Source organism: Pholcus phalangioides, unplaced genomic scaffold (genome assembly GCF_987345545.1).
Source record: "Pholcus phalangioides strain wild (caught in Gottingen) unplaced genomic scaffold, Ppha-v1.0 ptg000042l_1, whole genome shotgun sequence".
Classification (NCBI taxonomy): Eukaryota; Metazoa; Arthropoda; class Arachnida; order Araneae; family Pholcidae; genus Pholcus; species Pholcus phalangioides.
This window is the reverse complement of record NW_028301628.1, coordinates 427,973-453,332: the sequence shown is the minus strand read 5'-3', so window position 1 is coordinate 453,332 and position 25,360 is coordinate 427,973. Positions and strand designations below refer to the sequence as shown.

General features: G+C 36.5%; 1 protein-coding gene across 1 annotated transcript; it reads left to right on the top strand.

The window, feature by feature from the left end:
* Positions 1-23,926, top strand: LOC149063838 (uncharacterized). Its single transcript, XM_089254727.1, has 8 exons — positions 1-114; positions 328-416; positions 3,033-3,246; positions 7,413-7,553; positions 12,610-12,672; positions 13,575-13,982; positions 15,783-16,031; positions 21,131-23,926. Exons 1-8 carry the CDS (start codon positions 91-93, stop codon positions 21,347-21,349), a joined length of 1,407 nt encoding a protein of 468 aa, XP_089110853.1. The 5' UTR covers positions 1-90; the 3' UTR covers positions 21,350-23,926.
* Positions 23,927-25,360: the final 1,434 nt, after the last annotated feature.

Sequence of the window (25,360 nt, the reverse complement as noted above, 5' to 3'; positions counted from 1 at the left end):
AAAGGAAACGTAAACAAAAAAAATCTATTTCTGAAGCGGCTGACACGGTTCGAGAGGAATTCGTTGAGGGCATCGATTCGTGTCTCAAAGATGGACAACGTTGTCAATAACCCGGTGAAGAATTTCGATAAATTTCATGAATTTTATCTCCAATTTATCTTTTTAAATTTATCCAATGAGATTTTTAAAATAAACCTATGCATTCATATTAGAAAAATCCTTATCACTGACATTGTGTTAACTGGAATATATTTTAGCGTGTGAATTCGAATTTAATTTGTTTGTTGAATATCTAATTATGTGTTATTTTATTATTATTATTTGCAGTATATACCATTCGTTGGACCTCTTACTCAGACTTTGCAACCCGGTTATACTATTAGAATTCGTGGTAATGTGAACCAAGGTGCAACATGGTATGTGTGCAAATTATATTAACTTTTTTAAACGGACTGGGTATGTACAATGTTATCTGTAAGAGGCTTCCCAGATGAGCCCCCCCCCCCCCCCATCGTGACACCAGCTCATTATGGAGTCCTCTTCTTGCACGAGGGACTTTGAGGACTGCATAACAAGTAGCATCAAATTTCAAACATGTAGAGGAACCCTAAATTCTCAAATTTCAGCAAATAATGGACGCAAAGATAATTTCAGGAAAGAAAGTTCAACTGCATTTTTTTGAAGAATCGCACCCACATCCTCTCACTCACTTGCTGGGTGAGAATGCTAGACCACCACTACGTGGTGAAAACTGAGTTTAGTTACCTTTATTGCACAAGAAGTCACGCCAAGTTGACCCCAAGACCTTGTGGTGCAAACGGGCGCATAATGCATGGAAATAAAAATACTTGTTTTTTAATCACTCGCCTGTTTTTTTTTCCTCACTGCATAGTGAAAATCCAAGTAAAATGTCATAATCCAAAGGGCATCTGTGGATGCACTTTATATTCATGGAATTGAATGGACAGTACTACCCAGTTTTAAAAAAATAAAAATCACAAAAAGGGTGGGGTCATTGTGAAGCCTTCGCCCAACAAAAGCAATTTAACACCTTGTAAATAATGGGGGGAATTGTGCTTAAACATGACTGCGAGCAGAATATTCAGTAGCAGCACCGTGTGATCAAAACGAAAGTTCAACAACACAGCAGTGCAGAAATGTTTCGTCCAATCACTAACATACCTGCATGTGAATATGCAAATGAAGCATAAAAGAATGAATCTAGTAAAATTGATACAACCACATGGGTGTGATTTTGCTTTTACTTTGTCATGGCGGCTCGTAAACCCTCACCCTTGAATATAAATATTAAAAAAGGAATAAGAAATGCAATGGCCTACCACAGCGCAAATGTATTGAAACATTTGGGAATCAATAAATAATATCAGAGCTTAGCTACCGAATGTGTTTTACGTCTCGAATCACATTTGAATTAAATCAGAAAAACTTATTATTGTTATCGCCATCAGTATTATTGTAACTATGCTCTATCAATATTATTTCACTGAGCAGGTTAAAAGCCCTAGTAAACAAACAAGACAGTGAAATTCAGTTGGAGCAGGCAAGCACATAATGAACAAACCTAACCACGTTGCCTTATTTGGTGACTTTCTGAAGGGTATCTGAAGTCCATGTCAATGTGTATGAGGTGCATGTACAGTTAAGTAGTAGTAGTCCATGCCATCCCATTATGCTACAAAGGCAGCAAACTTATTTCCTTAGAGCTCATGTGCACTGAACAGAACTTCACATGGACAGCCAGATCTAACTGAGGCCAAAACTTGCATTGCCGGTCTAGCATGCTTGCCCGGCAAGTGAGAGGATGCAAGTTCAATTCCCCCAGAGGCAGTTGAATTGTCTTTCCTGAATTCGTCTTTGCATGAACCAGCTTTTGAAACCTTTGTATGAATTGGCACTATCTTCGGAGAATCCTAAGCTGCTTGGCCTATAACACTTTAAGTATTTGGAGATAGAGGTTTGACTACTGTGTCGTGTAACGTGTGGTGATGATGATGAGTGGTCAATAGCTGTTTCGATTCATGCATCGTGGATACTATCATGTTGATTGAAGTGAAGCATAAACAATGCTGAACATATTTAACTATTCAATATATGATGTGGTGTGACATAATTTACTGTATCAGGTGTTCTCAAACTTTTTCTTCCCCCTTCCCTAATCAATGCTCATCCCCAGCTCCCCAGAGCGGTTTAACAAAGTATCACCCTGAAAAACCTTCGTCAAGGCACCTTTCCATGGGGCCCATGACAAAGGTTGGCAGTGCACCATTTGAGAACCCCTGTACCACATAATATATTTATGAATTAGATGGAATCATATTTCTGTTCGTGTGTATCACAAAGGCAGCATTGCATGTCATTGACAGTTCTGGGTGTCAGAGTTTGCAGTGGATAAAAGAGTAGAAAGAGCTTCTTTCCCTATTCACCAAATGTTACCAGTACTGCCATCTCTTATCGAGTTGGTGAACTTGATTGCAGTATCTGCAAGGTATCAAAGGTGCTTGGCACAATGAAAAAAAACCTCTTGAAGAGGGCTTATAAAGCTGCAAGATGTCTCATACAAATGTGATTCAAAGATGCAGCCTACATAGAACAGTGAGACATGCTGACGTGGATTGTATATTTATGAATTATGAGAGAGGGTGTGGACTCTCGAATACTCTAAGCCTTCAGTTTCTATTACGCAGGGCCACAACTAAGGGGGAGCAAGCTGGTCTGGTGCACTAGACCAAAAGGGGTGCCAAATTCACCTTTTAACTGCTACTAGATGAAAAGGGAGGGGTCAAAATGCCAATTTGCCCTAGGTGACAAAGTATCTAGTTGCGGCCCTGCTAGCACCTAAAGTAAATCTATAAAAATCTTCTACTCTTTATAGACTTTCAATAAAATGTAACCCACTTCCCTCCCCCAGAAAAAAATATCCGATAAATGAAACAATTTTTTGTTTCATTTATTGGATATTTAAATTCCAACTCAAAAAAAAAATTGTTGTTTTTTTTGTGATTTTCTTCTAGCTTTTCGATCAATTTGCAATACGGCGCCAGCACTACGCCCAGAAATGATGTTGCTTTACATCTGAGTCCGGTATTTAGTTCCCCATCTCGAGTAGTTAGAAATTCTATGCAGAATGGGCAGTGGGGGCCTGAGGAGAGCCATGGATCGTATTTCCCATTTTCTTACGGACAAACATTTGAAATAATAATCCTCACGGATCCTGATCAGTTCAAAGTGAGTAAGCATTCGTTCATGTTAGTGTGTCTTATTTATTTTTTTATGTATTGCCTTTAACTTTCTGTCTTGGACGCAATCTGTTGGATTCATAACGAACGAGTTTTCAGTTGTGATTTGTGCTCAATAGGAGAAGGGGGGATAAGATGCAAGTATATTATCTTTTGCTCTCATATGTTTTTCTGAAAACTTCCTAACTAGCTACCAGAGCCTGACAAACCCCAGGTTGCCATGGCAACTAAAAAATTGGTGTTGGCGCCTAATTTTTTATTTGCATGGATGATAACTGATGTCTGGGGAACTAGAGATTTAAAATTCTCAAGAATAATCTAGGAGAATATTCTCTAGAAGAACTACTATCTATCTATCTATGTACTATGTATATATATAATTAATTTTCTCTGTGTATGTTCTCCATGCAAATCTACAATTTTAGATCGATCATTGCCAAATTTAGCGTATATACTAAATGATTTGAATGATAGATTACTTTAAAAGTTCGTCAGAGCACGGAAAATGCCTGAAATGAGTGAAAAACAGTTTGGCAACAAAGAAATATTCATTTCTACGTTTCTTTAAATCTAGATTTGTTTATTTCGTGAGTCGCGCTGGAAGTTGTTATATTGATTAACTTAGCCACGGTTTGTATGCTCCTCAAAGAAAGAGAGGGGGGTATCAAGTGATCCAAAAATCCTCATTGAAGAAAACCCAGGCAGCGCCAGGTATTATAGCTAGTTATAAATAACCTGAGAATGTTCTTCAGAAGTACTGTCGAATCCTGTTATAGCAAACTCCAAGAGACTAGAGAAATCACTTCGTTAAAATGAGATTTTGTTGTAAAGAAATTCCAGGTTTTTGCATTGTTCTTATGTAAACTTATCTGGGGCATTAGAAAATTGTTCGTTAAAATGAGAATTTCGCTATAACAGTATTCGTTAAAACGGAATTCGACTGTACTACTTTTATAAATTGCTAGAGAATATTCATATCAAAAATAATACTTATTCTCAAGTTATTTATAATAGTGGGTCCTTCCAGAGAATATTTCCGACAAGAATATTCTTTGTCTCCCTCCTCATCAAGAAGGCAGAAAAAATTGAACTTTGTGGCCCACAATAATAAATTTTAAAAGCAAGACAGACATTTCAGGCTATGAAAACTGAATTATATATAATATAAATAAATTTATTTTTCTCATTATTTGAAAGAAAAATGAATATTCTCGATTATTCTCTAATTTTTACAACCAGGAGAATATTCTCACCTCACATCCCTACTGAATGAACGCCAGGACTTTGCCACTGGACTTATCCTGTTGCCGAGATCTCTTCCAGCCCAGGTTCGTGGCAGCCTCACATCCCTATTGGGGACAGCACAAAATTATTTGAAATCATGTCAGCACGCCTGCTAGCATGGAAAGGAGGGGATCCCAAAGTCCTGGACAAGTGAAAAAAAATGCATTCTTTTAGACCAATTTTTAGTAAAAAATGGCTTTTTGGCTACGACATTTCGCGTTTGCCAAATTTTTTTCCAAGCCCTGCAAGATACCTGGGTTAGGCGAGGTCAAGAGCTGTTCCCCCTACCCCTGAGTGTGATACTAATCAATGTAAGCCAATGGTATATTGTAGCCCTGTATACATAGGAAATGAAAAAGCTGGTATCTTTTACTCTGCAATATGGAAAAATCACAAAGGATTATGGGTAAAGAGGCATGAAACCACAAAATTCCACCAAAGAAAAGGTCAGGGCCTGATTAACCCATATGAAGACCTTAAGCACTCTTTTTGGTGTTAGGTTTGGTATTGGCTACTTTTAACCTTAATGAGGTCTCATGACAATTAGATCTATTTACAATTTTCGAGAATAAGTATGTAAATTAGTGAGCAGGTATTTTTAAGTGGGGGGTAGGGTGTTCAGAAAAATAATTTTGCTTGGGAGCCTCAGGTGCCACGGAGGCCTCATGACAATTTGATATGGATAGAATTTTGGAGAGAGTAAGTATGTGTGTAAATTGGTAAGCAGGTAGTCGTAGCTAGGTGGGGCCTCAGAAAACTTTGTTTTGCCCCGAGCACGGGGGACTGCGATGCTGTTGAGACAGCTATGGGCTCACTTTATGGAAATTCAGCGAAATCTCAACTCAAAAACAGAGAAAAGTCTGTTCGCAATTAACTTAGTTTCTCTGCCTTTGTATCACACTCAGGACCACTCCTAGAAATGAAAATTGACTCTGTTATTTGTGAGATCTGTATCCATTTTAGTGCTTCTCCCCATAATTTTTAAGGGAAAAAAAATTAAACTCGATGCCCAGGACACCCTCCTCTCTATCTCCCTTAGTTGCAGCCCTGGTCAACCTTTCGATAAAATCTTCAACTGTTCAATCAAGTGCTCTTGACATATTAAGATTTCTACCGGATGGTTGATGCTGGGAGAAAGAATTAAATTTAAAAAATTTATATTATATTTGATTATTTTTTGTGGTGCCCTATTCTCCTGGTGCCCTAAGCATGTGCTTATTTTGATTAATTGTTAATCTGGCCCTGGATAAGATGTAAAACTTTCTTCCTCCTTTTTTCCCTTCCTATGAGGTAAAAAATGCAGAGCAGGTTCATATTCATCAAACCATCCCCATTCAACCCTGATCTTGCACATGTAAACGGGACCTTTGTTTACATGTTATAAATATCTTACTATATATGGCAGCATGCACACACACACAATTTAGTAGCAATGATATGTTTTTTTCAGAACAGGGACAAAATGATAACAAAAATACATTGCTAACACAGAAAGTCCCAAAACCAAGGGGTTAGGGATACAGGGAGTCCAGCCAAAATTTGGGTCAGTTTTCTGGACCCTTCACAAAGTTCCAAATCTAAAAAACTGACCCTTCACAAAATACAAATTAATGAAACCATAAAGTTGGTGTTTAATTTAGTTTGGTGATAAATTAACTAGATTATTTTGTTCCCCACAAATTTACTTATTTTTCACAAAATTAATAACCCTTTTCACAAAGAACCAGGACCCCATAAAAAGTCTGGACAGACCCCCCCCCCACTACTTCACCAAACACCAACTCTAGCCATATTGCTATATTGCAATTTACTGCCATTATTGAGATGGGATGGAAATGAAGAATCTGTGTTTGCCTCAAGTTCGTTAAGGAAAATACCTTATCTATATCCTCCCTCGTGTTTGAACCCAGGACCATGACAGCAACCTTCACGGTGGTAGACAAGCATCTTACCACCATGCAACTCAGGCCCAGACCCCTGGGACACCAATAATTCTTCAAGTAATTTAAAAAAGTTGTGGGAAGGTGTCACTTGGAATGAGCTATACAATTACAGGGAAATTCTGTATACGTTATATGGACCATGAGGAAAATAAAATTGCAATTAAAAGCCACTTTTTACCTGGTGGTCAAAAATTGAATTTGTTTTTTTAATTGCAGGTTTTCTCCCACATGGTCCATGTACTCTATATACAGAGTTTCAACAAAATGTATCCTCCAAAATGGGCTATACGTAGTATCAGTTCAATTGTAACCACCCTGTAAGTCAGAGCTTTAATTGAAAAAAAAAGTTGATAGGTTTGTTCATTCTCTTCTGGCTCTAGCATCCCTGGTATAAATAAAAGGCATTGAAAAATAATATTAGAGCAAAATAACCACAGCAAAATGAAAGAAACTGATGCATTTTGGCAAACTTTGATGCAATTACCATAAGTGGAAATCAGGATAACACATCTGTTAATCAGAAATTTCTTCAATGCAATACATCCATTTTGAAATTTTCTGTGTTGTACCATACATGGCTATCTTTGGATCATTATCACATATTGGATTTGATTACATAATAGGCCACTCTGTTGGTGAAGATGTTTCTCGGTTAGCATGGTGATGGAGCTGTTAGCATTGATTTCATATCATCATTACAATCCCAGGCTGACGAGTGCAGTGTAGAGTGTTTACGCTTAAAAATTAGAAATATATGTTTCAAATGGTTGAGAATCTGTGGTCAGAAAATGTCAAAACCTTAGAAGTTCATGTTACTGAGAAATATTTTTGGAATTAGGAGAAAAATGTTAAAACTGTTGAATCTGTATTTAATTTTTATAGTTTGATGTGATTCTTATGCAATGTTTTTCATGTTCACATTCCTCAGATAGCAATCAATGGACAACATTTTACAGAATTCGCTCACCGCCTTCCGTTACATATGGTATCTCATCTTTCGATAGATGGGGATGTGACTGTGAACTCGATAGTGTATGAGCCGAATTCGTATGGGTCCCATTCTTCTGCGGTAAGTTGAATATTAATGCTTCTATGTTAATACATAGTTTGAAACTATCTGCAGTGAAATAAGAACTATTTACAGTATCAAGAAGGTCTCAAATTGTCAATAATCTCGTTTGAATTCAGCCAGTCATCTTCTCTGTGTGCTTCCCACTTTGCCCTTTTTTATGCCGATGCATGCACGCTTTTTTTTTTTTTTTTTGGAAGTTTGAATTTTTTTATGAATACATTAAAACTGAGTTTATCATGTTCTTTGCTGTTTCTGTAAATTAAAAATAATTAGTAGAGCTTGATTTATATGCACTAAAAATGTCGCAAAATATGCTCTAAAAATGTATCAAAAAGTCACTAAAAATTCCAAAACATGTATTAAAATTGAAAAAATATGCATTAAATAACCCATAAAAAAGTACACACTTTTATACAGGCCCATAGCTAGAAATTTTGTTCGGGGGGGGGGGGGGCAAAGTGATAGAACAATAAATTTGGTCATCTTTTTCCCTTTTTTCAGTCATTTTCTCACATTTTTAGGGGGTATGACCAGACTCTCCCCCCCCCCCCCCGGCTACAGCTTTGCTTTTATAAAGCATATTTTCTATACTTCTTAGTGTATATTCATTTGCGAAAGCAATTGTTATGCAAATAAGTTTCAGGTTTTTCATTTCACAAACGAAAAAAAAAAATTTGCTATCAAGAGAAATGAAGTGACGCCAGAAATAGCAGCCAAAAGTGGCTAAAATTGTGGATTAATAAAATTAGCGGCTAGAAGTAGGTTAATTTTTTAACCTGAGATTTAATGTTTGGCAAAAGTGGATAAAGTACCCAGCCTTTAGCTTCAGCTTATTTTAGCAAAAAGTTTCTGAGGGGTGAGTGAATCCGCCATACTTCAAAGCTCACCCACATTGATCCATCTATTATTTTAAATAGTACAGAATTTTCCGTGCTTATGTATTAAATGTCGAAGGGGACGAAACCAATGTTATGCACATATAATGAGCAATATTCATTTGCAAAATTGTAAAAATGTGATTAGGCTTTCGTAAAATTAAAAAAATATGCACTTATTCGAAAAATTCTTCCACTTTATGCATTAATGCTGAAAAGACAAAAATATGCAAATGCATTTTTTATATAATACGGGCTCTACTAATTAGTATTCAAAATAGAAGTATTGAATTCTTAATTGTAAACACACAATGTCAGCATGGGTTCAAAATGAAGTTTTCAAGTTCAAAATGAATGCTGGAAATGTATTTCTTGAAATATGACTGTTCAACTCCATCTAGTATGACAATTATTACGTCATATCCACGTGATATAGATCGAAAATCAGCATGATGTTATATGCCTTCTTAGGCAGTGGCGTAGCCAGGGGGGAGCAATTGCTCCCCCAATCGAAATTTTGCCTACATTGGCGCCTATTTTTCTAAATGACTTTTGATATTTAAAAAACTTAATATTGACTTTTTCATTTTCTACCTTCATTAACTAAAATGATGGATGAGTAAGGAAAAAAAATCTACATTTACGTCTGTTGCAGTATCACTGAGAAGCGGGAAAAAAGAAAGTGGAGGTTTTCATTACCATTTTTGACAATTGCTCTCAAGCTCTTCATCTGGAAGCATGTTCAGATCAGCCTCTGTCCCCCACTTTTATTAAAGGACAGAATCTTGCCCGCTTCTAGCTCTAACTTTTTTCTCTTGCCATTGGTGGTTCTCGGTAGAGCTCCTAGAAATACCTTTCATAGGTATGAGGATATGGCGTTCACGAAATGCTCATTCTGTTCTGAAGGGCCACCAAGAGCATTGACTAAGGCGCCTTTTGAAGAAATTATCCCCGGGAACCTATTGTGGACAGACCACTGAACCTATGAAGTAATGGCTAGGATTCAAGCTGCAAGAAGTAACGCCTTTTCTTTGGGCGCCTTAGGTAGAGCTTCAGCTCCTAGAAATACCACTTTATGTATGGGGGATTTAGCTAGATTCTCATAACGCCTAGAAATGCCACGTTATCTGCAGGTGCCTTGGTAAGAGCTACTAGTTTGTATATAGAGCAGTGTCAAAGACTAAGAAAAGGAGGAAAGCAGCTATGAGCTTTTGAGCCCTAAAAAACCCAAGATAAAACACAAAAGGGGTTCTGGGAGAGTTTTTCCTTAAAGGTGGGTAAATAAAAACCTATAATTTTGGGTCAATAGCTTTCTGATATGTAGAGAATGGGGGAGAAAATTAGTCTTCTATATTTGTACGACAATATATTGTACTATATTATATGGTGATAGTGCATAGTTTTATGTTAAAATGTGACTTTCAGAAGCATTGTCTTTTTCCATGGCGCAGTTTCTCTTTCGTATGAATCAGTTTGCTTCATTATGCATATACAGCAGTGTGCCGAATCGGAGAAATTATTTCCTGGAAAAAGTTATGGGGGGGGGGCCGGTGTGTTTGTTATCTCATGACACACGTATATCTCCCCTCCAATTAATCCCAGTATTTCTTAAACTTTTGGCAACCGGGCCTCCCCCCCCCCCCCCCGACTTCATCATTTATCCGTGACTTTCCAGAATATGCTGACGTAGGGGGTTCTCGAACTTTTTCCACACGAGGTGTCCCTTTCCCCTATTCGATACTTATCCGCAAGCTCCACCTGCTCCCTAAAGCTGTTTAACAAAAAATATTTTCGAAAAACCTTTGTCAGGATCACCGCTCCGTGGCGCTCCTGACGAAGATTGGAGACGCACCAGGATGTCGTGGTGTACAGTTTGAGAACCTCTGGGTCTAATGTAAAAAGAAAACCCACTGCAAAGAACTGAATAAGCACACATCAATACACCAATGCGTTGAGACGTCCCTCAAAAAAGGGTGGTGATGAGCCACGAGCACACACACACACTTTGAGAATCCATTGAATATTTCCGAAATTAAAATAAAAATGTGCTATATATATACTCATCGCTTTTTAAAGCAGGATTCCGGGCGTTATTTCTTTATTTCCTACAACACATTGGTGGTCTACGCAGGGCCGTCTTACGAGCATCGAAGGGACTTTTCTAAGGCCCCCTACCTGTTCAGAAATGTCTGCCTAACAGTTCACTCTCGAAGATTTTAACTGGATCTCATCTTCATGAAGTCCCTTTTGCACTTGAGGCACCTGGACCGGGTCTGGAATTGTCCATGCATTACGAGGAAAGTTTAAAAGTAACTGATGACATACGTACGTAGCCTATACTATTTCAGAAAAACAAAGTCTCCACGAAACGTTAAGTCTACTCTTGAAAGATTATCTAGTGTTTTTCAGTTAGCACTTATCCGAGGGCTTACAATACTTTCTAATATGAACTATGGTGTCGTGAGGTTTGCCAGCACTTACCCGAATGCCCTCTGGTCAAATTACGAGGGGAAAAATCCAAGAACTTATTAGTCCAGAGGGTTTTCAAACTGTGTGCTACCAACCTTTGTCGGGGCATCGCGGAGCATCCCGAAGGTTTTTCAAAGAGATTCTTTGTTAAACTGCTCTGGAGAGCCGCGGGCAAGCATGGATTAAAGTAACGGGGCACCGCAGATGAAAAAAGTTTGAAAACCCCTGCTCTAGTCTGTACCATTCATCACTCATATATTTTCATTCTTCTCTGATTTGTTATAAAACACATCGCATGAATTTATTTCACTAGAAATAAATATACATATACTATGCACAATGCCTTTTTAAGTTTTTCAACTTCGAGCAGAACTCCCCCTTTAAATAGTATCTCCAAAGGAAGCCGGTAGATAATAAAACATAAAAAATATTTCAATCAATTCATACACCTGCTATTTTCACTTCAATTCAGAAGATGACCAGTGGCATTACAAACACGCCCTCAGAGATACTTAAATAGATTACGGACACATACGACAATTTCTGGCACACACTAATTCGTTTGAAGCAGTGGTTCCTAAACCTTTTTGGATTCAGCCACCCTCTGCTTGTGTGTATGCAATCTAGTAGTATGTGATAACCACTGCGATCATGATGGATTCATCCCGGTCTGAACCCCACTAGTGGCATAGTGGCGGTTGACTGAAGCGAATCTTTTTTTTTTTTCTATTTCTAGGTACGAATGCTAACCGATCTTTCGTTTGGAAAGCCTTCCCGCAGGCAGGCTTTCACCATGGTATTTACATAACAAGAAACTTACGGCATCTGCCAGTTTTACTTAAATATGGAAGACAGATGACAAAACTTTTCTCGAACTGAAACCATACATAACTATGACATCTATATCCTACGTTATGGTCACGCATAATATAAAAAAGAAGTTTCCGGCATGCATTAATTTGTTAGAAATTCCATAAGAGAAATGTCTTGGAAGTACATGCGCGTTGAGTAGAAGTAGTGTAGATACATGTAATACATGCTTACGATAAGAGTGTAACACGATAAAAGAGATTAAATGAAAAACAAGAAGATTTCTCGATACTTTCACATCTTGGAATAATTTAAGAGAGAGAAAAGAGAAAAAAAATATTTTTTTCCTTTCTCTCTATTTTATATTCTCCTATCATTTTTTATATTTTATATATATATAATCTAAATTTTTTTTCAAACTACCTTTTAGGGTAACTTCCCAGCTGTTGTGTTTGCATTTGTATAAGTACACAAAACATAAAATGGAATATACATTTTTTTAAATTAATTAAAATATTAAAATACATTAATCAATTGGAAGGTAATTAATTTAATTTTAAAAATAACATCAACACTGAAACAAAATAAATTTGATTTTTTTTTTAAATTAGGAAATTTTAAAGTTCTTTCCACTAATGCGTAATTTTAAGTTTGCGCCTTACGCACGAACAAAAAAATGGCGCCTTTCACAATTCCGCTCCCCCATGGACCAAAACCTGGCTACACCACTGGTCTTAGGCACCACCATTACATATGGCCATAGCCAGATGACTAGTTAAGATATCCATGGCCAAAAAACAAAGGAAGCCATGTAGGTTTTCCTTCGACATTCTGTAGCCATTGTCCATTACTTTGTAATCTTTTATTTGATTTTTGTGTTGTCGTTTTATTATTTACAGGGAGGTCAGCCAGACGTCACAAGACCTATAGGATTTCTAGGACCAGGAATTGGTGGAGGTTCTGTAAGTAATTCTTGCTTACTTTAAATCGCTTATCAGGGCATTTGTGCTCTATAAATGTATTGGTTTTTTTCATTTTTCCCCAGTTAGTTACTGACCAATGGGAAAAGTCTGATGCATTAACTCTATCCTCTGAAATATCTTCTGGTTTGCTTATGACTTTTGAGCAATGTTTATGGGTGCTTTCAAAATTTCATCTTTGTAAAATGCAGGCTTGTCTAAAGGTGGAAAACATTCACTATATATATGGTTTCTTACAGTATCAGCAAAAGATTATCTTAGGAAATTATTTCGAAGGGAGCGATTTTCGAATGAAATTGAGTTTGTGTGATATCTGGTCAGTATGGTTTGATGAAATATCCCAGTGGATGATGGCAAAAATATATTTGCAACAGCTAAAATTAACATAGTCAAACTTTAAGAAACCGTAAATATGTTTCTCTGTACCACATCTAACAAGAGTATTTTCCATAGAATGGGACTGAGAACTTCTGTTCATTAATCACATACCACTTCATTATTTGACACCGATACATTGCCTATCTGATGTCAAATTGTGGGAAAATATTTTCCATACAAGTTTACCCGACAATTTAATGTAGTCACAGTTTCCATAATTCAAGTGTCATGACATTACAGGAGGGTGAATTGTCACTCACCACCATACTTACTTTCATGGGAATTTTATTCCCCCAATGAGAGAAAAAAGCAATTGAATTTCGATCAAATTTTCATATATTCTATGAGTATATTTTTTATTTTAAATATGTATGTTTGTTTCAAACTAAAAACTTGATGGGAATTTCAATGATTCCGGTAACCTGAAATCTAAAATGATTTTTTCTGGTATATGTGTTTGATATCTAAATGCTATTTAAACATTTTCTTCATATTTATATGAACAGGATTATCCACCAAGTGGAGGCTATGGTGCACCATCAATTCCATATCCAAGTTCTGATCTTTATCCGATCCAAAAGGGCGGCAATTTATATCCTCCATCACCTACTCAGCCAGGTCGATCATCGCCTTCTAGTCCATATGCTCCAATGCCTGGGTCTAATCCATATGGACCACCCTCACCAAATCATCCTTATGGACCAACATTGCCAAGTAATCCTTATGGACCAACATCGCCTAGTAATCCTTATGGACCAACATCGCCAAGTAATCCTTATGGACCACCAGGGGGCGGATATCCTGCTCCTCCACCTCCTTCACCAACTTCTTACCCTGCTCAGAGCCATGGCGGTTATTCTGGACCTTATCCGTCCCAGCCTGGCCCATATCCAGGAACAAGTGTAGTCTATCCGGTAAGTGCTTCCTGTTGTTGTCTAGTGTTATCGTTGCATATTCTAGAGGGTTTCACACAATTTTCCTTTTGGGAATTCCTTCTCTAGACCATTGTGAAGAAAATAAGTCTAATTTTGTTGATTCCTAATTAGTGGAACTTTATGGAATCGTTGGTTTAGACCAGTGAGATGGGCGAACTTTCTTTAGGAGCGGGCCTAAAAACAAAAAGAAAAAATTTTGGTGGGCCAGACATATTTGGGCATTGATTCATAATTAGACGGTTTATGCTTTTTTTTAGAAATGAAGTGGCAGATTGGTGTACACTTTGCGGACTGCTATAGTTTCATTGCAAATGAGATACAATAGTCTATCCTTTACAACTGGGAAAAATGAATGCATATATTTTCATAACTTTATGCATATTTATTGCATAAGTGTTCCATTTTCTTGCACATACAAAAAAGTTATTGAATCAATTTCTATTTAAATTCTCACAACTATAATTTGCATTTGCAAAACAAAGGAACACCCCCTTAAATATTTTTTTTTTTAAAACAGTGAAATTGAATGGATAGAACCTCTAAGTGGACTGCATCTGGCCTGCAGGCTGTAGTTTGTCCGTCATTAGACTATTGTTTAGACCAGTGATTCCCAACATGGGCGTTAATGCCCCTGGGGGGGGGGAATGTTCCAGAGGGGCTGTAGAAGCTACGGGTATAACATCAGATCCTATGTGTTATATTGCGTTGCGGGCGATGGGACAAAATGGTTGGGAAACTGGTTTAGCCTATCTTGAAATGACATTCTAACAATTTATGTTAGAAAATTATATTGATCACAATATAGAAATAGCCATATTAAAATAAACTAAATTACCTAAAGATAAGTACTCTTCCTATCACTAATTTTCTGAGCATCTACGTATATCAGCAATGTATAGTTTGGTCCTGGACATTTTCTGCTGGTCTTGTTTCACTAGATGTTGATTGTATACAAGATTTCTCAAAAGACTGATTGTACTTGGAGATTATGATTTTATGAAGAAAATTTATGTCTGCCTTCATGGGGACTTGAACCCCCGGTTTCTTGTTTGCCAGACCTCTAAGCTATAGAAACAGGTAGAATATTTCTTCCTTGGAAAATATATATATGTTGAATGTCATCATCTAGTGGCTTATGTCATTCATGAGCTATTAGTTAATTACTACTGCCACCCATGTATAGACGGAGCCATTATTATATAATATATACCATTATTATATAAGATAGACATAAAACAAACTCAATAATAAAACATAACATACACACATTTGCATAAGGGTAAAGGTCAGGCGAGCACCAATAAAGCCATGTTACACAGTGCTGCTGCAAAACAATCTGTGGAAGAGTTTTAAGAAAGTTTATAAACCAGTATTATGAAAAATTTTCCACTGAACAGTTCTAGTGAGCTGAGGGCTTGCAGAACAATACAAATTCTGCTTTTGAGTCTTTACCTAGTGTTCAACAGGAATTTTTTTCTAATTTTATGGAATGTTGCGATATTTTTTTTCAGAGCAAAAATCACGTTGAATTTTCCCGTAAAATTCTTTTCTATTTTTTTTCTTTTTGGAAATCCAAAAGCACTAATATAAAGCGAAGTGAATATTGGTTCTCTACCCACTATTAGTGATTTCCCTGAATTTAGCAAAAAGAAATTTCTATCCCATCTAATTTATTACATCAGTATTTGACCGTATATATCTATATATATATATAGGACATCACAGTACGTATGATCTTTATTTTTACAATAAATCTCAAATACACTTTTTTATTCAAAGGGCCAAGAAGGCCAGAAGAGCGGTGGTAGCAGCGGCTCATCTTTTCTTAACCCAGCACTAGCAGCAGGCGCTGCCGCTGTTGCTGGAGCTGCAGGTGCTGCTCTCATGGGACATAAGCACAAAGGAGGGAAGCATGGCCATTCGTTTAATCCCACAGCTGCACTGCTGGGAGGAGGTGGCCACGGTGGACCTGCTGGGATGCTGGCTGGTGGCGTCGGATCATTGCTGGGTGGCGGTGGCAAACATGGCGTTAGTAGTTTACTTTTTTGTTCTGTTTGAGTTTGTGTATATGTTATGGGGAAAATGCCCTTCAAAGTCTAGTCACTTCAAATATTGGTAAGTTTGTGAAATGACAGAACGTTTTCTCAGTGTCCATTTTGTAAACTCGCCAATGTTCGAAGTGCCCAGATTTTGTTTATTGGCTGTAACGTATACACACTTTTTATTTACTGTAGATGCCACTTTCTTTTCTTTTTTTTACAGGTTGCGCTTTATTTTTGTTCATTTATTTTGCTTTTCTGTTTGTGTTAAAATTTTTATGTATTGCAAAGTTTTCAAGGAAAATTGAATATTTAGCTGTACATGCACCTCATACACATTCCTCTGAAGAATTTCCATTGCTCTAAGGAACAAATTGGTACATGCAGGAATGTGTGTTCTGGGTGTATGTGTGGCCCTAAATTATTTATGTGATTATAGTTATGCTTGTTTCATGTTATACCGGTGCTGCCATCTGCCTTTGAATGTTGTAAGGTTAAAACAGTAAATGCCTGAATTTTTGTATTATGTAGTAGTTAATATTCTACTTCCTCTTGAATACTAGGCAGTCTCCCATTTGAAAAAGTCTCTCTGCTCAGAGCTGGCAGACCTACAACACGATGCTGAACTAACATGAAAAATTCAGGCATTTCCATCTTTACTTCAGCAAATGGAAAACAGGTGGCAGCATGAACATGAAACAAGAGCAACTCGACAACATAAATACATTAGGACCACACATACACTCAGAACACACTTTCTCCGACATGTGCAGATTCATTAGAAATTCTGTAGAACAGCGTTTCTCAACCTTTTTGACTCGTGGGAGCCCTTTCTGGTATATAATTTCTATGGTGGATCCCCATAGGCCTATTTTTTATTTATTCATGAAAGCTACTGATTTATTTTTATTATTTCAAAATATTCATAATTTTTTAATTTACGGTTTTTTTTTATATTTCCCTCGATCTGCCGCAGAGCCCCTGACAGGTGCACACTTAGTCCCAAGATCTCTGCAGAGCACCGGTTGAGAACCTCTGCCATAGAGAAATGTGTATCAGGTGCATGTACAGTTAAGTAGTACTAGTTGAGATATCAAAAACTGGGAGACACATCGAGATAGCTTGATGGCTAGCAATCATGAAAGTTAATTAAATTCCAGGAATAACCCGATTCACAGGATGCCCCAATCATACAGGAAGCCATTATTCAACGTCTAATGAAAGGGGGAGAGATTGGGTCGGCCTTTCAATTTTATTAAGCACAGTAGTTTTGTATATAATTAGTCTTAAGAAATAGAGGGAAATTGTCATCATAATGGACATCTCGACATAAGCAATAAGTATCTTCAAAATTATCTGATTGGCAGTGCATTATTCATCAGTTGTTATAGTGAAATAGTCACCTGCACTGTGTGCGATACTTATTATTTATTAACTTGTAATGTCTACCTTTTTTGTCCTTTTTTCTATATTTTCCTATACTTTTTACCAAATTTCCTCAATAAAATTTGTGTAACTTTTTATGAATGAAAAGAGAATCAGCGAAATATTTGCCAAATAATACAAATGTAGTCGATTGTAATTAATGATTCCACCAAAGCAGAAGTTGTATCATTTTTTCCAGCTGTTGGGGGGGGGGGGTGTGTATGTGAGCCATGTGGTTTATTAATTTTTCTTTCACTTAGTTTGAGGGTTCAAAACCTCATTTTATGTCAATGTTTTGATTAATCATTAAAAACATCTGTCTGGAAGGAAAAAATAATTTTGTATTTACTACTTTACATGGTCTTGGATTTTTCATTGTGCAGTAACTAACATTCGTCATTCAAATTATGGTGCACGTTTTGTATATAGGTGAAACAACAATTTGCATAACAAAGCAGTTGAATATGTAGGCCTATTACAGTCACAGTTCACCATAACTTATTTACATTGCACCTTGTAATTTACACATTTTACTCTGTGCTTTTGTAAGTCATCTCGAAGGAGTGTCATTCTTAAAAAACTTACATATTTTCATGTGTTGCTGTGCATCGAGGAAGAGAGTTAACAGACTGGACTTTCGAAGCCTCCTCAAAAAGAAAGTAATATATTGTGAGGAGAGACACAAGAATTATCTGTGGTTGCTAGTATGCTGTTTAGGCCCAAAATTGTTTTTCTTACCGTCATTTTGCTTTGGTTCAAGCCAATCTTATAGAATACTGAAACTGGGGGAAATTTTTTTTATAGTTTTTGGAAAAAAAAAAAAAAATTGAGGGTTTCTTTCATAATTCTATGATTATGTTGTCTTACTGGGTACCCCCCCCCCCCCCGTCGAGTGGGAGCCCTATGGAAATAGTTTTCATTTCCTCAACACAGTTTATTTTCAGGTAGGACACACAGGTCTAGTTTCTGACACTGTTATTTTGTGACAGGCTATTATTCTGTGACGTACATCACATTACAATCATGGGAAGAGTTTTAAGAAAAGTGTACTATATACTAAACCCATTCTGCTGAAATGCCCCCATCAGCCATCTTGATTTTGCAATCTTTCATGACAATACCGTGGATTTTTTCAATGTTTTCTATGGTGGTGGTGTCTTGAACCGAACACCCAAGATGTTCTTTTTCTGTGGATGTGCAGCCTGTTTAAATCTGTTGATCCAATGCAAATCTGCTTTGGAATGGTATTATCATGAATTTCCAAAGTTGCTGTTGTAATCTGAATTTGGAACAACACCAAGAAATAAACCACAAATCTATTTGTGCTGGAATTTGTTGTGACAGGTTTTGCAGATTGATCTGTGGAGCAATAATCTGAATATATTGTGCTACTATCTCATAGAAATTTTGATTAGGTTGTATTGCCTGTTGAAAATAGGCAATATATATTAGATGTCCTGGTCTCGTCTTTTTAAAATCTGCTCATCCTACCTATGGGCCAGCCATTCATGTATTACATCAGCAGATTTTTAGTCACAGTTGGCCTTCTTTCCCCCTTCCCCGGGTCAGCCAAATTTTGGATACTGAAATCCCCCCCCCCCCTCCTACCGCATATTGAGATCAGAGATGTACACAGAGGGCATAAGTGATTTATGTCTCCCCCACCCAAGACGATCACAAATTTATTTTTAATACAAAAATAGTTAAAATATTGAAAAAAAACTTTTTTGTTGTTCTTGTTAATTTATGTTAATTCTAATGCTATTGGAAGGCTAATAACTCAAAATTTCCCTTCAAGAAATTCATTGTGCCTCTCCCTTAAGCTGTTTGCGTGTCCTCCAAAGGTCAATCGCGCATACTCCCTCCTGAATGGGATTGCCCCTCGAAAATATACATAGTGAGTTCACTACTACTACTAAACCATACACATGCCTCGTTCACATTACTCTGCGGAACTTCTAATGAATTGGAACATGTTGGAATGTATGTATATGTGTAGATTTTTGCCATCTGCCATCAATTTTTCTGACTTTGAGTGAAGTGTAATGATTGAATAGTTGTATTGTTGTAGGCCTGTTGCTCTCTGTGGCGAGACTTTTTAACGGGAGAGATCGGCTCGCATTTGTGCCTCAAAGTTGATAACCACAGAAACCAACCGACCACCACTGTGGTGACGGGGGGGGGTCGACACCACAGTAGCTACATAGTGAGTCCAGCCACCACTATCTGACACTCTGTAGCAAACTGTGCTATGAATGCACAGGGATATTTTTCACATGGTAACAACCTGAAGAGTGAACACCCTATTTTTAGCTTGTGTTTTAGGTTTTGAGCATTAATTGATAGAGTGGTATAGATTGTCGTTGCTGGTTGATGCGAATTACAGAGCATTGAGCTCTCGTCTTCTTAATCATGGTTTCTCTAAATTCCAAAAATGTTAATCAGTCAATGTCAAGATGGTCCCCACAGTGATGGTTGGCTGAAGTTGGTTTTCTATGGTTTCCAACTTTTAGGTGCAAATGTGAGCCGATCGCCCAGTTAAAATGTCTTGCTGCAGAGAGCATTAGGCCTTTAATGTACAATTATTCAATCATTACACTTCACTCATGCATAGTTAGAAAATTTGATGGCAGATGACAGTACTGCACATAACAAGCATTACACAAACAAATTTCATGGTAGGTTCACAACATGTACACACACATTCCAACATACACAAATTCATTAGAAGTTCCGTAGAGGAATATGAACGAGGTTCATGTGTGGTTTAGTAGTAGTAGTGTCAAGATAGTTGCTTAAGAACAACCATTTGAGTTGTTTGGGGTAATTTCTTCCTTTGTAGCTATTGATGCAATTTCATGGAATGATTGCAGTTGTGCTTGATCTTGACTATAGCACAAGGTGGGCCCACACCATGCGTGGTCAAGTTTTTTATGGGAATAGTAAATAAATACACAGATTAAAGATGTCATTTAGAGGGTTTCATAAAGGGTAGTTGATGACGCAATCATCATTTCAACCCCTTCCCCCTTGTCATAAAAACTCAACAAATCCAACACTTCCACTGATGCTGATGTAATACTTGAATGGCCCCTATAGGGAGCAGTGTTATCCGAAAAATCAATTTTGAAGAGCTTGTCATCACCCTTCTCCAAAATTTTAAGCGGTATTTTTTTTTTTAAATTAAAAATAGAAATAACTTTATTTTGAAAAAAAAGAATTACTTAATATTTGAAGAAGTATTTTCGCTGCTCTATGAAATTCGAAGGATTAAAATTGTCAAAATCATATTGGCAACCGCTAATAGGGAAGTAGATTTGTAGCTGAGGGGTTTCAGAGTATACAGAATAAGGGTATTCAGATTCTACATACATGGAAGAACGTCTCTTAAATCATATTTAATCATTATCAGAATTTTGTTCTGATAATCATACAATTAACAGACTTATTCATGCAGTTCTGGGTTGGATGTTAATTTGTTTTTAAACGGGGTTGTCATTGTTTGTTTGGTTGATCCATTTGTGTGCATAAAATCACATTAGTTTGGAAGAACGATTCATCTCTTTTGGTCTCCCTTATAATTGAATATAACTCATTTTCCAGATTGTAAAAGCTTGGAATTTTAAATTATTCTATTCTGATCAATTTTTGTTTTATTTCTAGCCTAAGCATTCGGGTAGCAGTCCAATACCGATGGGAGGTGCCTTAGCAGGTGGCGCTGCTGCACTGGCTGGTGCGTACATGCTTAGTAAATCGCCTATTGGCAAAGTCATGAAACCGAAGAAAATGAAGAAGCTCTATAAACACAAGCACAAGGTCAAACATGGATTCAAAGGATTCGGGAGCAGTAGCAGTAGTAGCAGCAGCAGTGAAGAGGAATAGGCAAACGCATTTGCGGTTATTATTATCAGAGCATTTATATTATTCTTACAAATTTTTCCTGTGTATATGGCATAGTTGTTTCTTCGAAGCTCTCTATTTTTTATTACATTATGTGTCATTATGAGGTGCTCTTTTTTGTAGCTGAGATTCGATACCATTTTGAAGCATTTAATATTGTGTTGAAGTTTTTTCCTTTATTCAGGTGATGATATCTTTCTTCATGATATTTACTTAAACTTTGTGACGTTCGGAGACAGTTTTACATCACGGGATGTTGTTTTTTTTTTTTTTTTGTGCAATAGCCCATTTACATATTTTCATTTATTTGTTTGTGGGGCTTCGGGATTGTAAAAAAAAGTGCCGAATGTTTTGTGTGAGAGGGAAAAACTTATCTATATCAAAGTTGCGATTTTCAAAAAATATTATAGAATTTTATTTTGTGTAAGACACGAAAATGTGTGTGTATTTGTTGAAGTTCTTATCGGTGTTGGAAAGAGAATTTTTTTTTCTGGATATTATGCGGAGGTGAACTCAGAAAGAAAAAGTCAACTTGTCTCTGCTGGGAATCGAACCCAGTCCTCTTTCAAACTAGGCAAGTGTACTTCCCACCTCTGCATTTTATCAAGGAAAAAAATTGTCTTTCCTTCATCTATTGGGCTGAGAAACATTGTCTCTTATTGGTGTGTTACAGAAGTTGAATTTGAAAGCGATAACTTGACATCAGATTTGACTGTAAAAACCGAACCCAACCCTGACGTGTCACTGAAAAAGTGATATCTGTCGTGAAAGATCTGGTCAACAGATTCAAAAACCCGTTAATATTCTGGTAATACAATGAGCTGAATGATTAATGTATATATTTACGTGGTGCTTAAGATCACTTGATTGCCCGTTTCATTTCAAATCTATATTTTTATATATTTTTATAATCGATGCTGAAATGTTGATATTGACACGTGAGTGAAAAAGTTTATGGTGTTTATTCGAGTAGTCTGTTTATGTTACGAATATATCACTTACATTCACAATAGAAAAATGTAAGAAGAGATAGCACTTGTTGATGAATGTATCACTTTATTGTTTGGTAATATTTGAAAAAAAAATGGAGGTAGAGTTATAGTGTTCATTTAATTGTAGAGCATCAATCATTTCTCTTGATTGTTTTATTTTGGAATCATTCGATTTCTGTAGCTTGATTAGGCAGTACCTGAGGACTATCATATTTCTCTTCTATCATATTTCTTTTAATGGAAAGTTATGTACTGGTTAATTCACAAAAGTTAGTTGATGTTTAAAAAAAAATCCATATTCTTCTCCAGAGTAATGGGATTATCGCATTGAAAGAAAGTCAAACACATGCATGGAACAACATGAATATTATTTCAAATCTGAAAAAAAATTACATAAATAATTTCAATAATGTTCAACGGCTGCTGCTCATGTGACCAGGACCTTTGACCTTTTAACGGTCAATGTTCCTGATTGGGAACATCGGTTTAAGTTATTTGAAAAAGTATTGAAAGCACTATTAAGTACATGAAAGCACTCTATTTTTTTTCTTGAAGGTGTGAGGTTCCAAATTTAATTTACAAAACAAATTTCGTTCGTTTCAGCACTTACGCCATAAATTCAGGTGTTTCTGAATCGCCCATTTCCAAAGAAGAATAAAATTTAATTTTTTTTGTTTTTATAGAGATAATGTTTCAATAGAGATAGATGCACAAGTCCAGAATACGTACTGGAGAATTTTTTTCTAATGAATTGTTTGGTTGATATCTCTAAACTGAAGGATCGGAAGGGGGAAATGATTACCGCATGAGTTTAAATGTAACAAATTAAGAAACCCAGTCCAAATCTTAATTCGGCCAGTAAAAGGCCAACACTTCAGTTGCCTTCCATATGGAGGTATTAATTGCAATGCTGCTGAAATAGATCCCTTCTGATCAGGAATTTTAATCCTCATTTATGCATACAGCTTATTTGATCCACATTTCAGCTATTACATCAGTGCTATTCAGTTGCATCCGTTATGTGGTTTTCCAATTTTTTTTTTCCAGGAGCAAATGCAAACCAATGACAGTAACCAGAAATTTATTTCAGAGGGGGACAACTGGCATTTCATGGAGAGACAAATGTGATAAAATAATTGACTTATACATGTTATTCCATATATATATATCGGGCATTTTTTAACATTTCAGGAGGGAACGGACCCCCCCCCCCCCACCTCTCGCTACTACCTTGTGTGTAACCAATCGCGTATTTGAAAAAGTTCCTCCGCAGAAAGCAATCAGACTTGCAACATTTGAAATTTTCGCACAATACAACAAACGAAATAACTTTCCAAGGTGTTTGCTTCTGAATTTGGAAGACAGGTGGCTGTGTATCATAAATACACGCAAGTGTTCTTCAGAAACAATCTTCATGTTAGGTAATTCATTATTACCGAACATGTACACGCCATAATCTGGCATGCTCCAATTTATTAGACGTTCCTTAGATGAATATTTAGGAGGTGCATGTGTGTGGTTTAGCAGTAGTAGATGCACCCATTGGGAATCAAGGAAATAAATCTACAAAAAAAAAATTTCATATTTTAATTAAACCTTTAGGCATTTTGTGCTTGTTTCTTTCGCTGCTGCACATTCGTTATTATGTGAAATGTGGATTTTTCAGCTGCTCAATTTTTAAATAATCTGGCATATATTGTGTATGATATGAATAGAGATATTATTGTGTGCAATGGGTGATTTCTCATGACATATGAAGTTTAAAATATCTCCTATTTGTCGCTCAGTAGATGTTAATTGTAAGAAATTTATCATTAGAAACTGCATGAATAATTCTAAAAATTTTGGGAGTGTTTTAGACCTGTGGGTCTAAAACACTTTGGCAAAACACAATTCGGCTTGAGCTTTGTGTGTAGGAGATTTCAATTTCTGAATTTATCCTGGGGGGTGCTGTGGCCTGTGATACAGAATGCAGTGGGTGCTCAATACCCACAGCACCCCTCTCCGATGCAACTAGTGCGGATGTAAAGAACTTATTTAACCTTGGAGAAATCGCTCTATTTTGAAAAAATTTATGAATGTAAAATTTTAATCTTTATTTTGCAACTGAATTCTAATAAGTATCTGCACAGAATTTTTCAAATTATCTTACTTAGCTTAGAAATCATATTTTTGTTTGTCATAATCTTATTTTTACTATTCAAAACTACTTAAATTGTCATCTGTGTTTGTAAGTGACAAAGCCTATAGTCGTGCTCGGTCTGTTCTGTATTTTTATGTAAGTTGATAAACTTAAAGAAGTGCTCAATCATGGCTGATGAAGTTGTTAACCTCCAGCTCAAAAATATGCTTTTCAGTAATGATTTATGAGCTTTTTATCAAGTATTGTTGGCATACACATGTATTAACTCGTTTCTATCAAGACTTTAACAGCATTTTTGACTATGGAATAATCATAGAATGCTTGCGGAATATCTAGAATATTGTAACTGATTAGGTTTCCATAGCCATCGTCATATAAAACGTGAATTTTGGAACTTGAGGGCTATCATTTGCTAGGGTTAGTCTTCAACACAATGAATGGTGGCATGATCAGGAGAAATAGTGTTACTGTGTTTGTGGATCTCTACAGCTTCTCTGTAAATATGTGCAAAAATACACATTCATAAAACTATGTGCACAAAGTATTGTACAACCAATCAGGAAACAATAGCTCTAGCCAAGCCATTTAATCCTTTTCGCCACTTCAAAGTACCACTAATTTTTCAACCTTGGGTGTTGGTATTTTGAAGCATAAAGGCTGAATAACTACGATTACCAGGTAACAGCACTAGTGTGGGACAACTAGTTTTTCCACGCATGTTAGTTAATAAAATTTAGTTCGATGTTTTGCCCTCTTGTGAAAGTATATGCATCTGTTTTACAAAATTTTTCCTAACAAATGTATGAGACAAATTATGGCTTTCGTTCTAAAATAAATAAATATTTTCTCATTATTATT